Here is an 18,617-nt window from a genome sequence, read left to right as displayed (position 1 = left end):
GCGGGGCCAGGCAGACCCTGGAAGCTGGACATTCAGCGCTCCCTTCACACCCAGGGCCCCGCTCCGCCCGCTCTTAGGGGCCAGTCATTCTTTGTAGCTCAAGGCACAGCTGCCTTTCTGCCCTTTCAGCAACCGCTCTGTCCAAAGGAAGGGCAGATGCCAAACATCTCTGCACCAGGTGATTCTCTGCGACTAGACAAGGACTTCTGTGCGATCGCAGCTTTTTTTCCTAAGCACTTGTCCACTTTTCTTCCCTTGATGTGAAATGACTCCATTCTCTCAATTTTATCACCTGTTTTAATTTTAAAATGACAAAATATGCTATCATGAGGGATGTCACCATGTGTTTAAATGATATTATTGGCGGACAATAGAAATGTTCAGGTGAATGATCCGAAGGATGTGCGTTGCCTTCCGTCTGGAGAGCTGTTGTGTGGCCTGGTGCTCCCCGTCGGTGCCCGTCTGGTGTCGGGCAGGGACAGAGCCTTCCTCAGGATTGATTCGCACCCACAGCTCCTGCAAGGCTGAGCCTTGGTGTCAGATTGCCATGAGGCCAGGCAGACTCAGTGTTAGGAAAAAAGACTTGTTCTGTCTGCTGACTTCATTGCTACTAATGGGGCATTTCCAGGGCCTTTCTCCTTGCTGCTAGTGACCTCAGGCTTGGAACAAGCTTTGCCGAAATCCCTCAGGAGCTGAAGTTCATGATGGACCCCACTGAGATGTCCCCATAAGCTCGGAACCGCACAGTGGTTAGAATTGCCAGGGAAGCAAGCAGCAGCTCTCAGGGGTGCCTCTAAGCTCCAAGTTCCTGCTAACCCGAGTGGGAGTTTGTTCACAGGGAGCCACAGTGATGCGGGGCAGTGGGAGGAGGCAGGCCTCACCCTGAGCGCTCAGGTTCCGCACGTCGAACGTGGTGTCACCCGCAGGTCCCCATCACTAGGTAGCTTGGGTGCTGGGGGCCTCTCTTATCTCTCAGATGACAGTCATCACAAAAGACTACTTATTTTGCCTTTTAAATATTTCTCAACTCTCCCACTTTCTTACTATTGCTTTAATTCAGGCCCGCATCCTCTCTCTAACAGTGACATGGTTCCCCTCTAACCAGCTTCCTTGCCCCCATCTTGCCGCATAACATCCATTCTCCACGCAACATGTTTATCTACCTAAAACACAAATCTAGTTACGTTAAATTTATCCATAAAAAATCATCATGGTTCTCATGTCTCCAGGGTAACATCCCAAATGTGTAATAGAGCTCTGCCGGCTACCTCTTCTCTCTTGCGACTCTTCCCTTCAGTCGAGGATCACTATATTGTTGACATATTTTTTCATGCACACACTATGGCGCTTACCTCTGGGCCTTTCTTTATGTTGGTCTCTTGGTCTGAAATGCCCTGGCCCATCTTCTACTTGCTAATTACGCCTATCCTTGGACTCAGATCAGGTAAGAATCCTTCAAGAAGATTTGCAGACAGTTCTCACACCAGTGCGTGTTAGGGATTTCCACATTCAAGTACCCACTGGGTACTATTGTCACCCTTGCTGCGTTTTAGTGTCTGCCCCACCTGACTGTTAGTTCCTTACAGACACACTTTTTTAAATCCTCACCTGAGGATATGTTTATTGATTTGAGAGAGAGAGAGAGAGAGAGAGAGAAAGAGAAAGAGAGAGAGAGACATTGATGTGAGAAATAGCAATCAATTATGTCCTGTATGTGATCAGGCCAGGAATCTAACCTGCAACCTAAGTATGTGCCTTGACGGGAAATCGAACCCACAACCTTTTTGGTATACCGGACGACTTTCTAATCAATCGAGCCACCCAGCAAGATTTATTTATTTATTTTTTTGGTAGCTGAGTAATGTAGAGTTTTGTAATTGTTTTACTTTTCTGGAAAGATCATTTCCCTGTCTCCTTGATATTAAGACCTATCTTTGAAAATTACTCCTCAGTATCCCCTTGGAAAGTGTTTTAGACAAATCTTTATTTCTGCTGCTGCTGTTAGCTAACATTCTGTAAAATGGAATCAGTAGCTAGTCTTTCCTGACAGACACACTTGGATTCAAAGGCTGAATGCAAAAGTTATTAAATTTCTGGTTTTCAGTTTTCTCAACAGTAAAATGGGGTGAAAATGTCTAGCTTATAAGATTGTTCTGAGGAGTGCATGAGCTCCTAAATACGAAGTGTCTGGTACTTTATGTGAAGCACTGAAATGCTCAATAAAAGTAGAAGCAATGGTCATGTCAAAGAAAAGGGGGTTCCTTCAGTGTGTGTCTTTGTATGTGTTGGAATGACTTCACGTATCTTTAGTGCTCTTAGCTGCCTGTCACTAGCTATAGAAAAGAATCAGAGTCTGGGGCATGTGTGCATCTCCCACAATGTATGTCATGGACACGTAGTAAATACTGGTTAATAAACAGTGACTATCAAGGCTTCTGTAACTATGGTAGATATATGACAGTTTTTATTCCAGTCGTCTCAGGCAACAATAGATAATTGAAGTGTATTACATGAAATCTGCATTTAGTTAAAAATACTTTTTGTTTGTATTAATTATGTATATATGATGCACATACATACCTATACATTTGAGACCTAAGTAATGAATTTTTATTGTTGTTGTTAGACAGATCCATAATTAACATGAGTTCCTTTGATCTGTAAACATAAGTATTACCCCTCCTGGTATGTTCACTGCTGGTAAGTTTCCTGATAGAATCAATAATATTGAATTCCCTCACTGTTCCTTGAAAAAATGTAATTCATATATGGGAACAATTGAATTAACTGGAGATAAAAATAATTTGGAAAAATAGTCCCCAGTAAATAGCTACCATATAACTTAAAGCTTTAATAATCTTGAAAATGGATCAGAAGGTGCCGTCCATCCAAAGAAATGTGCATCTGTGCCTTTGACCTTTGTCTAAGATGCGAATTAGCAACCTTAAAGATAACCAAACCACATGGATCGCTAAATAATTATTTCAGAATGCAAAATTAAAATTTAAGTAAAAGTAAAACAATATAGCATGCTGTGGCTTTTATTGCCAGTAGTAGGAGATAAAATTGAATAAACTTGCATTCGAAACCAATCTATGGGGGAAACAGGCCTGTTTTATAAATGTGTGGTTTCCATATCTAGGGTTGGCTATGTTCAGCTTCCTATCAGCATATGAGATCTTGGTGTAAGAGTCATATGACTTTCTAGAGCTCGAATGATATGCAGGCATAAAAGAAGTAACAAGAGAAAAAGCTGGGCCTTTCAGTTCTGAGTTTCCCTTCTTTGATGTAGACTTCATTTAAATCATTTGTTGGAACAGTTTGCCTAAATTGCTGATTTCAGAAAAGCTGGCAGTATAATAGTTCATTGTTTCTGACCGTTAATGTGGTTATTTGAGTCAAAGCCAAAACTAACTGTGTCAAGGGGCCTTTTTGCAGGTTCAAGTTAGGTTTACTACAATATGAGATCCTGGTTAAGAACTGTGAGTTCATCAGCATTTTGATGAAACACATATTGTAAGATCCCCAAAAGCGTTACTAGATGACTTTAAGAACCTTGATATGCATGTGACACTTTTGCCAGACTCTGACAAGACAGAGTAGACTGGTTCTTTGGGGGAAGATTCTTCATGACATATGGCAATAATCCACAGAGCCCAGTCAGCTCAGGGTTCTGCAGTAAAGAGCGCTTCAGGTTGGGGGATATTTATACATATGATATTTTATATATTATAATTATGTAATTTTATTTGTAATTAATATATTCATATGTAATTATAATATATATTTATATTTTATAACACATCACAATGTTATATTTATTTGCTACCTCCTGGTGTATGATTTGCTACTTTTTTAAATTGTTGGCAGTGTTACAGATGTCCCCCATTTCCCACCCCTTTGTCCCCCACTACCCAGCCCCTGCCCCACCCTAGCTCTTTCCCACACTATTGTCTGTGTCCATGGCTTATGCATGTGTGTATATAAGTTCTTTGGTTAATCTCTTCCCACCCACCATCCCGCTCCCCTCTGAGACCTGTCATTCTGTTCCATGCATCCATGCCTCTGAACCGATTTTGTCAGTTTATTGCTACTTTTAATGCTACACTCTAGAGTCTTATTTAAAAAAGCCTCTCTTTATAGGGTTTTTTGTGGATTTTTTTGCGTGTGATTTGTTGTTGCTGTTGTTGTTTATTTTGTCTTTAAAATAATGATTTAAAAAAAAAAATCCGTAGACATTTTGAGGAACTGAGGAGAAACAGATTTGCGATTGTAAAAAGAAAACCCAGGAAGACAATGTGTGAGTGGAGACTTTTAAAGAACCAGCGTTGCCAAGCCGAGCCCTTGGTGAGCAGGCTGAAAGTGAAATGCCATCAGCCAAGAGCTCTAATGAAGTCCCACTACAGAATTTAACGAGAGAATGATTTGTGAGAATGGCTCCCTCTCCTCCTCGTGCTGATCCAGGGGCGTAAATAGGATGCTGAGCTCCACTCCTGCTGGGTTTTTTATGCTATTTGATTTGATTGAGTCCCAGCAGCATTATGGTCTATGATTCTTTTCTTTTCTTTTTTCTGTAGGAAGGACAAAGTAAAGAACTTCTTGTGTTCTTACAGCCTTTCAGAAATAGCCGTTTTAACCCTAATGACTGTTGAAGATGTGACATCTCTTAGATTTCTTTCATTTGCTCGTGAAGGTTTTTGGTTGCTTTCAGTTATTTCAAACAAACTGATGTAAATCTTAAAAATTATTCAAAAGGAGAAGCATTCACCACATGGCCTTCCTACAGAGAATTTGAAGCGCTCTCTTAATGTGTGTGCCAAGCAAGTGTTTGAAGAAATAAGTAGAGCAGTCAGGTACAAGAAATAATTGATACATAAGATGACTCCGTGACAAATGATGACACCGCACACACTAGTAAATGGCTCGCCATGGGCCTTCCATTATGTTCTGAGCTGTACTGTGATTTATTCATCTACATAACAGTGGGTGAGGCTTTCTTGGCCCAGTGATATAGATGTATGACTTAGCAACTGTCTCTGGCACCCTACATTCTCAAACAATGGCATCAATGTGGAAATGGAAATACTTGTAATTGAATCGTGTGAATCTACACAATCTGAATTACTCAGTATGAGAATGAAATTGGGAGAAGTTGTTATTTCGCTCTAGCCATTGATGACTAGCTCGTCTTAAAACACTAGATTCATGCCTAACAATCTCACATAACTAGAATTGTTTTGTAATGTTGTGTATCATTTAATGTAAAATAATTATTTCTAAGGCAATTCACATTAATATATTCTGTTTTATCCAGAATTGCTAGGGCACGGTGATTGAGATAATTCATTGTTTAGAAGAGAGTATTCATAAAGCAAATACTTGTAGGCTATTTGACATTAAAAACTCCTTTTTCCCTAGGAGGAACCCTAGGTAAATATGCAAGACAATTGAAAATTTGACTTTTTATGTGTCCACATGTATCGATTTTTAAAATTATGTGTTTACTATTATTTTAAATATTTCATAGGTATACACAGCGTTAATAATTATGCTAAACAGTATTTATTCTAGTAGATTCACAAATCATTCCAGTGTGCCAAACATCAGGGACATCGTTAGGATACCTCGCAATTTTGCAGAAACTGGCATCCTCTGAGCCTGATTTCAGTAATTTAAAAATATGATATGCTTAAAAAAAAATTTTACCTTGTGGATGGTAGAATAGTCGTGTCAAACAGTGTTCTTTTTAGGTCATTGATAAAGAGATGAGGCATGCTCTTATGTTTTTCCCAAATGAACTACATTACTAAATATAATTGATAGTAAATAAATTTGGCCTGATTTAGTTTTCTTGAGAATTAATGTGAAGTTTTACAGTTTCTGTGTTGGAGTGTTGAGATTTTGAATGCTAGACATGTATGGAGCTACAAATCACTTACTTTGGCTAGTTTTACAGATGAGATAATTGAGGTCAGATACGTCTTTATACTACATAGCAAACTGTGAACATATACGTTGACATTTGACTGCATACATTTGACATTTACGGTGGTTGACCTAAAAGGTTACATCACATCACTTTTCAGACATGATATTGGCTGTTTTGACATTGCTTTTCTATGAGAAAATAAAATATAGCATGAGTCACTTTCTCCCCCAATCTTTTTTATATGTGTGAAAACTGTTTGTATATGAGCAGAATAACTATGTATCCATGTTAATTTAATATATTATTGCATGAGTTGTGCATTTAAATAGTTTTCTTTTTATTAAAGCATAATTGGCATATAACATTATTTTAGTTTCAGGTGTACAACATAATGATTCAGTATTTGCATATATTGCAAAATGACCACCACAATAAGTCCAGTTAATACGCATCACCATACGCAGTTACAAAATAAAAGCTATGGAATTTTAGAATGGATTGTATATCTCAAGGAGGAGGGAGAGAAAAGATCTAGGTTTCTGGCTTTCTAAATTGATTTAGGGAATATTACTATCTGAATTATGATCCTGAGATTATCTGTCAGGTGTCATACAAATTGACATAGAGTGCTGATTAGTTGTATTTTAATTTCAGGCTCTTTAGTAGGTAAGCAGTTAATTTGCACTGTTTACTAAGTACTTTTTGGTAGAGTTGGCACATTTTTAGAGGCAGATGGAAAAGAGGAAGAATATTAACTTTTTCCGAGTACCAATGATATGTCAGGCACTGTGCAGAGCACTTTTCATGTCTTTGGGGGAATAATTATTTGTGAGTATTCTGTTAAACCTTAGACTAAACAGATAATCCACAGCCCGGTTTCTCAGCCCTGGCACTACTGGCATTTTGGGCTGGGCCGTCCTTTGTTCGGGGAGCCATCCTGTGCATTGTGGGATATTTATCAGCAGCCCTGGCCTCTGCCCACTGGATGCCAGTAGCACCACCCCCTTCAGTTGTGACAATCAGAATTATCTCCAGAACTATGGATCTGCAGAATAATGTAAGATTTGAGTGGAGGGGAAAAGTTCATAGTATTTGATGTATCCGTTAAATATATTCTAAAAGTGCCCTCTTAATTACACTATTTTTATGTCTGAAAAGTTGAAAGGCATAATGACAGGCTTTTATGTTAAGCTCAATCTTTACCCCAAAAAGAAATTGTACCTTAGTATTAAAATATTCTAAGGGCTTTTAATTGTTAGAGATATCATTCATGAGTGTCTACGAATATGATGGCTCTAGCATAACAGTGGGTTTTTGTCAGTTCCAATGTAAATAGCTTCACTGCTTGAACATTTAAGTGTTCATCTGTTTTAATAAAAATGTGTTCCTTCCCCCCCAAAATCCTGTAACTTACTACTTTTACTCCATTCATAGTCTCCTAGAATGTGGTGTTTACAGCTCTAGTCCGTCATATTTGTTCACTGAGCCCTGCTCTTCAAAAAACACTATGTGTGAAAATGAAAAAAAAGTCACATCAACTTAAGGATCCATTAGAATTTAGCTACTGCCCTGCTGTGCGTGGCTCAGGGGTTGAGCATCGACCTAGAATCCAGGAGATCTCGGTTCGATTCCCGGTCAGGGCACATGCCTGGGTTGTGGGCTCATCCCCAGTGGGGGGCGTGCAGGAGGCAGCCGGTCAATGACTCTCTCATCATTGATGTTTCTCTCTCTCTCCCCCTCTTCTTTCCTCTCTCTGAAATCAATAAAAAAAGAATTTAGCTACTAATAATGAAAACTAATATCTTTAAACTAGCAGAATAATTCCTTAGTCAAGGTGATTTCATTTGTAGCCCATTCAGGACAACTGCTGTTCTCTGATATTTACTGGTAGGACTGGTTTACCATAGATAAAATGACTTAACTGGGAAATCAGTTAAGAGTCATTCTAGGAGTTTAGAATACTTAAGTTATTTTAGATCCAAATACTGTGGCAATCTTCTGTCATTATGTTTTTAAATAATTGTAAAGCCAAAGCCAGTGAAGAATCTCAACATTTTATGTAATTTGTAAGTATAAACTCAAATTGCCATTAATCTTCCCAAATTGAATTCTCAGTGTAAAAATACCAAAACCTCAATCATAATGTTTTCCCAATTATACAAGTATTTTACTTTCTCAAAATATTTCTGAATTATTTTCTCAAAATATATCATTCAGTATATCCAGAATGATAAATCTTCTGGATTTATCATATGAACTATGTATGTGAAGTACTTCATCAACTTAAGGTAATATTAACTTGAGACTGACGAATATCAGAGGGATAGAGGAGGGCGGGTGGGTGGAGGGGGAGAGAGTAACCAAAGAATTTATATGCATATGTGCACAACCCAAGGACACGGACAATGGTGGGGAGAGGGACTGGGGAGAGGGATGGGACGGGGTGGAACGGGTCATTGGGGAGGAAAAGGGACATCTGTAATATTTCAAGCAAAAATAAAATAAAATTTTAAAAAAGTATATTTTTGAGGGCATGTCTTTGTAGAATATACATTTGTATAGAAATAATCACAGGAAAATATTGGGAACAGAGGGATATGTTTGTTCTTCTGCTTTGGCTCTGAGTTTCCATCCTCTGAAAATCATAGCGTAGAAAGCACTTTGAGTCAGCTGCTCTATGCCTTTACCAGACAGAGTTGTAGCTGACTGTTGTGGCCAAATGGACATAAATCCCACTTTTAAAGACCTCTGGAGACATCACAGTTGGCAACCAATTCATGGTTCAGTGACCTTTACTGTTAACTGCTTCTTTTCTATACTTTGCCTCAGTCATTCATGCCATTATTTAGGCCCATTACCTTCTCTTGTGGCCTAAGTAGTTATCAGGATTGCCTGGCCCCTGTATTTATTAGACCTGATTTGAAGACTTAAGTATCTCTCCAGCTAACTTATTTTCTCAGACCAAAAAATGTCTCTTCCTCCAGCTTCTGTATATTTTTTTCAAATATTTATCATTTTCCTGACTTATGTTTCCCAAATATGACAAGCAGAAGAAATGAGTCTCCCCTCCCTCCCTCTCTCCCTCCCTCCCTCTCTCCCTTCTGTGCTTCCTTTCCCTCTTCACCCCATTTTTGCTTCCATTCTCTCTTAGCTTATCCTATTTATACCTAACGATTATTGTCTGAACAGTGTATATTCTTAGAAAGACGATTTCAAAGTAATGATCTGATCTGGATGGAGCCCTTTGATGTAACATTCAAAAGAGAAAGGAGGTCTCTTGTACTAAGTGTGTGTGTGTGTATGTGTGTGTGTTTGAGAGAGATAGCCAAACTTTTAAACTCTTGTTTCAAAAAACTATTAGTCAAGTATATATTATTTTTATTATTTCTATTTTTAATGAAAGTTATTCTTTTCCTCTTTTAAATGCAAAATGAAACAAGTTTTATAATTATATAATTTATGTGTTATATAAATGTGTTTGTGTATATATAACTCCCCCCACCAACCTCCCCCCGCCAAAAAAATATAATCTGGGTGAAAACAGTAAAACAGTTTACTTTCTACAAGCTCAGCCTTGTGGCAGGTCCTTTAACCCCTCACTCCTTTCTTAACATTCTTCGGTATACAGGGTGTCTCAAAAACATGTATACACATTTTAATAGCTCAATTTTGAAAATGAAATGTATTTTAATAAACAGTGCCATTATAATTATTCAAAGTGTGTGTATGTGTGTGTGTGTGTGTGTGTATAATATAAAATTAGGGCTGTTCCTGGAGATGGATTGTAATGTGCATAATGTTATGTTTGAGAAATTAAATAGCATGTTTAACTCTGGCTGATGTGGCTCAGTTGGTTGCAGGGGTCCTCCTGTGCCCCAAACAGTGGTGGGTTTGATTCCCAGTTTAGGGCACATACCCAGGTTTCAGGTTTGATCCCCGGTAGAGGCGAGTAAGGGAGGCAACCGGTCAGTGTTTCTCTCTTACATTGATGTTTCTCTCTCTCCCTCCCCTCTCGTCTCTCTAAAATCAATTTAGAAAAGCTTTAAAAAATTAAATAGCACATTTTAATCACATAAAAATCTATTTGACATACTTACCTTAAAAAGAATTTTTGTTAAAATATTATTTGTTCTCATGTTTCAAAAGAACATTGTTTTCTTCTATTTCTAATGATTTCAAGTATTGTGATTAAAACTGGTCCACCCTTAAGAAATGATTGCATTGATTCCTTTTTATTTCACCAAAAGGTGAGGTTGTCAAGAGGCTTTAAACCTGCATTCTTCTCACCTGCTCGTTTTCTATGTATTTTTTAAACAATAGCTAAATATTCTTAAAAGGTTTTTAATATCATGAGGAATTCTTTAAAAAGAGTTTTTATATGTAAGTAGTAATGATTCTAGGCTAAACAGTTTATGCCAGTTTAAATGTAAAATACCTTTTGTATCCTATTGCATATAGCTCTCCCAAACTGATTAACCAGTAGAAACATTTGTACAGAGACTGGGATTCAGTCAAGAGGCCTGGACGGCGGTCTTTGGTTAGTCATCTGTGACCTTGAGAAAGTTATTTAACAATTTAGGTTCTCTGTTTCTCCTGCAAAAAGGATCGGGTTAGACTGATAAGTTCTAAGGTCACTTCCAGCACTAACATTTTAGAGTTTTATTGTTTTATTAGAGATAGAGACAGACAGGCTTTTCCTCCCTCTTAGGGGGCAGGGGAGTTGGAGTCGAGGCGTTCCCAGCCTTTAAAGCAGAAAGAAGAGTTGTTGAGAAGAGTTACGAGGAGGCTGCGGGAGAAGCCGGCCATAAATCACAGGCTGTGGCGCGGGGTGCGCGAGCAGGGTGCCGACGCCTCTGCCCCCTGCTGCTTCTGGGCGCAGCTCGCTGGGCTGCAGCGGGCGCGGGGTGTTGCCCAGAGGCCCGACTCTGCAGAGACACCCTTTGACCCAACCCCGAGACAAGCCAGGAGAAAGGGGAAATCTGGAAAAATTTAAAGAATGTTCTCCCACTTCTTATTTAGAATAGAAAGTTCGGGGTGATAATTTCCTTCAAATGGGTAAAAGGGTTTTATGTGGCGTATACTGATGGCATTTATTTGTTTACTGAAACTAGGACAGATGAAAAGGGGGCTAAATTGTGACAGGCAGATTTTCATTTGGATAAGGAGTCATTTCCGGAAAGTCATGGTTGTTAAAAGCTGAAATGATTATTCTAGAGCAGGTCCTCAAAAACTTCTGTTTTAGAAGCTTCCCTGTGAGATGTTGTTCTTAGATAACTTTTACTGTCCTTAAGAGACTATGACATATTTTCCAATTATTGTCATTGACATGATATGCAAATGTATTGCTTTGAAATCCTTAAACACACTGGATTTTAATTAATGAGAGATTCAACTCCTATGACTTAATTGCTGGTGAAACCTATAAGCAAGAAAAAAGCACTTTTTCAGTTTTAAATGAGCTGCTTTCCAGTAATTTTCTTATTTTTAACATGTTGGATATTCTTGAAATGTTTAAGGAATTTTAAAGTACTGAAAATATACAACTAGAAAACATTTAGGAGTCATTCCTGTAATCTCTAGATTTTAAATAGGCTTGATTTTTAAATGTATAAGTCTAATTAGATCAAATGTGTTTTCACAGATTACCCCAAAATATGATTCTACAACTTTTTGGGGTTTTTTTAAAGCAAAATTCTGTTGCTATATGTCAGGTTCTCTCTTATAGTTTCTAAGTATTTCTGTCTGTCATTTAAAAGACATGGTTTTTGAGGTTTCAAGAAGTGTAGCCAAGTCTGATTTACTTTGTTTGTGTCTTCAAATCTGGGTAGCGTAGCTGATTCTATTATAAATATTATGCTTGAGTAAATGAGAAAGATTTTTTTCCCTTTTCTTGCCTGAGTCAGTGAAAAATTATGCTTAAAGTATTTTTCTTTCGAGAGAAAAATAAAGACAAGTTTTTTCATTCACATTGAAGGGAACATGTGAGTTAAAATGTATTTCTGAGTTACCTTTAAATTTTGTATATGTGATAACAATAGGTAAGAGAGCTTTGTTTCTTAAAACTTTACTATTTCACAGCAGCAGTGCTCTGCATAGTTCATTTACTTAAACTGCAGGAATGTATATTAAGTCTCTTTAACTTGGACTTGCTGAAAAACATGGGAATTATATATTTGAGTAAAATGTATTGTGGGTGTCTACTGAGCTTTTATGAAAAAGTTCTTCATTTGACAGTAGTAATTGCCTTTGCTTCTGAAAGAGAGAAATAAAACAATTGTTTTCCAGTATTTAAAGTATGTGTGACTTGATATGTTGAGATGCCCAATGTCTCATCACTGAAAACAGATAATATGATTATGACTTTTTTAGATAGTGTTATAAAGTTTTCTCTGTTTTCATAATGTGTTCACATTTTTTATGGGTCTTCTCAATTAAAAATATGGAAGAATTTAAATGTAACAACTAATAACCTTGCCACTCAACCTGTGGTCATGGACCAGCAGCACATGGGTGCTATTTAGAAACACAGAATCTCAGGCCACACCCTTTACCTATAGAGTCACAATCTATATTTTAAACAGGCCTTATGGTGATTTTGTATGTTTATTCAAGTATTAGGAGCTCGGTTTGATAGAATATTATTGGTAGTATGAATCTTTAAAAAATTAATCTGATGATAGAATTATAGAATTTAACACTTCTTTATCTTTGATTAAGATGCTTGATTTCTAATCTATATAACATTAGCAGTTAAAATTTATAGTGTTTTTTAAAAACTCATTACACATATAGTTATCTAATTCTGTCATCTAGTAACAAAATGTAGTCATTGAAAAGTGTTTTATAATTTTATAGCTGTCATCCATTGTAGCTCTGCCATCGAATCATTGAAGAGATATTAAGATCCATTTCTAGTTCCCTTAATTTATTCATGATTATACCTAAAATGCTAGCAAATATATTCATTCATGGGTAGTATGAGCCATGCATCCAAATATTGTGTTCTTTATTTTATTTCAAAAGACAGATCATTGTTAAGTCAAATCTTATTACCTTTTCTGTTTCGTTTCTGTTTCTTTATTTTTATTTATTCCATGTTTTCTTTTTTTCGTTTTAGTTGTGTCTGGTAAGTTGACATTTTATTGGCCACCTCCTAATCATCGTGTCACTGTGACTGGAACTTCTCTCCCCTTTCCATCCATACCCTTCCATGTCCTTCAACCAATCAGCCTCCATGTTTCACTTGTCATTGGCCACAAAGACAGACTGCACAGAATAAAGTCTGCAGGAAGTATGGGTAACTGGCAAAGAGTAAAGGTAATGGGGTTGCTAACTTTATGTCTTATTAAATGATGTGTGATCTGAATCCTTTTATTTTTTCTCTCTTTAAATGACTGATAAGTGACGGGACTGTATCTTGGTTGAGTACTGTTTCAATGTATATCTCATAACATAAACCAAAATAGGTACACAGAGAACAATTTGGACTTTTTTGTCTAAAACACGTTTACGTATTCATATCTCTTTATCTGAGCTTTTGTAACTGCTGGTCAGTAATAGTCATTAAAAGTCCTGTTGGTGACTAACCTTGCAGTCGGGGCTGTTTGCACTTGTTTTCATTTCTATGGGTCAGATTCACTACATTTTGTGTAATAAGTAACTACATGGTGTGTCCAACATTTATTAAGGTTTGATTTGTCCTCATATAGTCATTAGGTTTCTTAAGCACATTCATGGTGAGTACCTTGAGGAAGGTCCATTCACTCTTTAAAGGGAAGCTGGCACAGCATTTTTGGAGAATTTTGCATGCATATGCTAAGTGTTAGGCCAGAAAATAATTTTGACCCTAAAAGTATCTCATTTTTTTTTCCAATTGAAAAGCTGCACAAGTATTATAAAGGTGTCACTTCATATTAATACAGATAGACTGGATTGTTCAATAATGGTGATATAATAATAGACTAAATGAAAAAAATAGCTTTCTCTATAAAAATATAGATGATTAAACTTAAACAAAAAATAAAGACAAAAGTATAGGATAAGAATGGAGTTGAATGTTTACATAGTATGTTATGTAATCTATATTATATGATATTGATAGAAAAACAAAAACACTTAATCAGATTAAAAAGACTGTTAACAAAATGGGAAACTATATCCACAACATATGTGAGAAATAGATAAAATTTCAGCCTATAAATCGTTTTTAGAAGTTAAAAAAGATAAGCATAGGACACAATCTTCAACAAATAGGATCTCAGTGGCAAGGTAATATGAAGATGAGTGCTTAATGTCATTGACATAAAAATACTCATTAAGAGGAGATTCCAAGTTCAGTTTGGCTGAGATGTTAATGCTCAGTGTTTGTGAGGTTTTAGGGGAAGGTGCCCTATTAGAGAAAGTGTGAGTTGAAATAATTTTGAATATAATTGAGAAAGATATTAATCTCACCACTGTTTTTAATAGTGAAAATAAAAACAATCCAAATTTAAAACTAATAAATTGGTTAAATAATTTAAGGCAATTGGTATATGGGTTATTAAATAGTCATTAAAATGATATTGTAGGAGAATATTTTAAAACAATATGGCCCAATTTGCATGGTTGAATTACGGGCAACTTTTTTTTTTTCTTTGCTTGTCTAATTTCCTAAATTCTCAACACTGACCAATTGTGACATTAGTAACATGATTATATATTTTTAATTATAGCAAGTTTAAATATCATAGCCTTGAAAAATAGTTCAATATTTTATCATAAATATCAAGTAGATGCATACTATGAATGGCCTCAATCTAAATAGATAGGTGATTAGAGTTATAACTACATCTGATATTTAATATACAGTGGAGTGCAAAAGAGGTTTACAGTTGTCTTATGGAAAATAATACAATAATTAATAAGATAGTACAAGATTAAACTGTGTTTCATGTACTCACAACTGTAAACCTACTCTTGCCCACCCCTGTAGATGTACAAAAGGATTTTTTAAAGTTATATTTCTAAGACATATCTTGTGGCTGATGTCACTGTTGATGTTGGCTTGACAATATGCCTATAAAACATAGTAAATTCATTTCTAGTCGAATATCCTGTGTGGAAGGATTGCTGCAGGATAAATGTTCTTAGCACAAGGGTTTGCATCCCTTGTTCCCAAGTAGGTCTGTGAGGTTGGGGGAGAGCTGGCATTTTATAAAAGAAACATGGATTCTGGCACACATTATTAGACCTGCTTCTGAGAATAGGAAAAAGACCACCCGAAGTTTTTACTTGTCTAAGTGGTTAAAACATTTATATTTTCCTACCCAAATTCCCTGCATATTGGAAAGTCATATTCTCCCATTCATTTAATTAATCATTTGTGGTTTTTATTTTTCATTGAAACAAATTAAAGTCTCTCCTGGCTTAAGTTTATTATCCAGTCAGTCCTTTCAGTTTTTCCCTCTGATACCTACGTCCATGATTCCAGCCCTTAATGAAGGAATCCAATGCTCCTGTATGGATGTGTATGGGGGAAAATCCCCCAGTGATGATGGCCATGCCTGTTATTATAAATGGATAATGATAGTGTTTGCTAAAGTCATGAGTAAACCATTCAATTACAATCAGAGTTTTAAAAAATTATAAGCTAGAACCAAATTGAACCTAAACGGTATCGCCTAACTTTGTATTTTCTTCCCTGTAAGTTACAGAACATTTGAAGGCATTTGACCTGGTTTTTCAGGTCTCCTATAATTTTCTAGTCAAATGGTGTAATTTCAACTAAACCTCAATTAAAAATAAAAAGGGAGTATAGAAGAAGTTAGGAGATCTAATTGCTTTCTTTAGTTTTGCCACCATGTAATCTTCAGCTTAGCTGTTTTACATACCCCTTTTCCTAAGGAGTTATTTCAATTAATATATATATGAATATATAAATTTATAAAATTTATATGTGAAATATATTATTAATATTTATATATATGTCTTAAATCAATTGGCCAGAAAATACTTAGCTACAGAAAAATACCCTTTCAAGTCCTCACCTTCATTAACAAAGCAATCATATTTTTGTGGGCAGAGTGGAAGCATTTTGTAGAAACAGCCTGAGTATAATTTTTCATTCACATTCATTTTGTTGGAGGTATCCTCAATAACTGATGCAAGTAACTAAAAGTACTTTTAAGGGAAATCTTAGAAACAATGCAACGGTCTTCAAAGTGGATTAGAAGAACCTTACTCTGTATAAACTGTTAAATGCCTGGCTTGAAACGTCTGCTTCAATTTGGACTCAGACAAGAGGAGAGCAATTAGGTGTTTCAGACAGTTGATAAGAAATGCATGCGAAAAGTGTAAACAGTAGGTAGAAAGACTTACATTCCGTGCACATTTTTCCAAGCATAAAGCACAGTCCAAACAAGCTCTGTTTTTTCCAGGAGTGACTCCATCGGCGCACCTAATGTTTTCAGCGGCCATTGCTCGCAGTGCAACTGACACAATTTTCTGACACTCTGTTTACCGCTGGATGAGGTGGCCGTTTAAGTCTGTAGAAATCAAACAGTTGGGACAAAGCTGGCGGTGTTTATAATGTCAGGAGGAGCAGATGTTTCAAATTTGCCCTCATTTCCATATATATTCTGTTTGAACATGCCCTTGCTTATGTAAATGAAGGAGGCATTCGACTCCACCGTTGCTTTAAATTCATCTCTGTTCACGTAATTGGACTAAGGATTTTAAATGGTTATAATCCGCACGACGGCATTGCAGGAGCTTTTGAGTTGGAGTCAGCGTAGGACCCGCCTGTACCGGGCCGTCCTTGTGTGTGCGATTCGAGCCCATTCACCTTTAAGCAGCTCTAGGTGAGAAAGGATAGTTATTCCAGCAAATTTCAGGAGTGCTTAGGATGAATGCAAGGGGTCAGCTGTAGCTCAAGAACTCTTTAATATGGAGGTAAACCTTAGAGGTTCAGGGGATGTGAAAACCTCTTCACGAAACACCTCCCTTCCCTTCTGTAAATATGCATTTAACAGCTGGGCCTCAACCCCCCGAAAGGGTGAGAATTTGGACCTCAGGCACCACCGTCCACAAGGAGTTGTGTAAAGTAATGGCACTTGGGATAGCAGCAAACTGTCTCAATTAAGACAGGAACCACCTGCCTTTGACTCAGTGCGATTTGTTCCATCTCCCTAGAACCTCCGCATTTTGTTGTGAAACCCCGCGACCAGGTCGTTGCCTTGGGACGAACTGTCACTTTTCAGTGCGAAGCAACCGGAAACCCTCAGCCGGCTATTTTTTGGAGGAGAGAGGGGAGTCAGGTATGAGCTTGGTCTGTTATTTCAATCAGCAAAAACATATATGTGTGTATATATAAACATATTACTTGGTCATACAATTGTCACTTTAAGAGAGCTGGGACATCTCAGTGTCATGGAAAATTTCAGCAAGAGAGAGAAGACATTTTCTTCATTGTTTTAATTCTCAAAGCAGATTTTCCTGCCTAGTTTTGGTGCACAGTGTGGTATATAGAATGGTAATTGTTTTATTATATAAAATTTACCTTTATTGCCAATTCAGCAATATTTTAAAAAAACTTTTTCTCCACATAATTAGTTATCATTTCTGTTATACAGATATCTGTAGTTATGTGTTAAATGAGATTTATACACATTTAGAACAGAATGATAATTATTTAGTGAAATTTCTCTGAAAGCACCAGGAATCAGAAGTGTCTTGTTCACTTTTTTATATATTATGTATATACATATATATACAAGCATACATATAATTAATAAATATATTAATTAAAATTTTATTGAATAATATGAAATTTTCTTTAACATAGATATCATGTTAAATATAGCTCAGTATATTCTAATTCTTTGAAAACTATCATATGTGATCGCCACTTACCATCAAATTGTACTCTCTAAACATTTTACAAACCATAATTTTCTATATACCTTGAAACTAGGATATAGAGATCTATGCCCTTACAAACTCTTAAGTTCACTATTGGGCTTCCATTTAATGAAATTTCAAAACAATTTCACTTTTAAAATAATGGGAAACTTTAAAATAGTTTTTTAGATGTAAGTCTTTTTTTTCTTATCTCTCAATAACTTGCCTTCTTCAATAAAGGGAAATATTTCCCTTTTGTTTCTGATACTTATAAAAAAAAGGATTCTCATTCGTTTTTTATATATATACATACATATATATTCCTAATCTCTTTTATTTTTTGCTTACATCAATCTTGGGTGTGTTGTTTCATGGTCTTGCTTATACTATGCTACTAATAACTTATTGGTAGTTTCCTCGCTGACTCAGTGATCTTCTGTGGCAATGCCATCAAGTTTACTTTCAGTTGTCCTTTGGAAGGCAGACATTAACTTGGTTACAGTAAGCAGGCCATCATTGGAGTTCTAGTAACTTGGTTGATTCTAACACACTCCATTTGGCCTCAAAGGAGTGCATTTGCTGACAGCAAATTAAAGACAAAAAACCAAAAGATTTTAGTGGAGCAGGAAGAATCGGAAGCATATTATATAAGAAAACCTGTGTACTGATACTGGTAAATCCACTAGAAGTTCTTAATGGAGTAACATTTAAATGATTCACTTAATTATGTAAATAAATTATTCCTTAAGATGGTTAAACTTTATATCAAATTTCAAGATAATTTTAATTTGGCTTGTTTTGTTTAATGATG

General features: G+C 36.4%; 1 protein-coding gene across 1 annotated transcript in view; it reads left to right on the top strand.

The window, feature by feature from the left end:
• ROBO1 (roundabout guidance receptor 1) overlaps positions 1 to 18,617 on the top strand; it is a 370,388-nt gene that overhangs the window by 272,971 nt on the left and 78,800 nt on the right. Inside the window, exons 7-8 of the mRNA XM_087818101.1 lie at positions 13,047 to 13,055; positions 17,099 to 17,223. Of these exons, the coding sequence (XP_087674227.1) occupies positions 13,047 to 13,055; positions 17,099 to 17,223 (134 nt within the window). The remainder of the gene's footprint in view (positions 1 to 13,046; positions 13,056 to 17,098; positions 17,224 to 18,617) is intronic.

The sequence above is a fragment of the Miniopterus natalensis genome, chromosome 6 (assembly GCF_054644295.1).
Source record: "Miniopterus natalensis isolate mMinNat1 chromosome 6, mMinNat1.hap1, whole genome shotgun sequence".
In the NCBI taxonomy this organism is placed as follows: Eukaryota; Metazoa; Chordata; class Mammalia; order Chiroptera; family Miniopteridae; genus Miniopterus; species Miniopterus natalensis.
The sequence above is the reverse complement of the archived record's forward strand: the minus strand, read 5'-3'. Positions and strand labels throughout refer to the sequence as shown.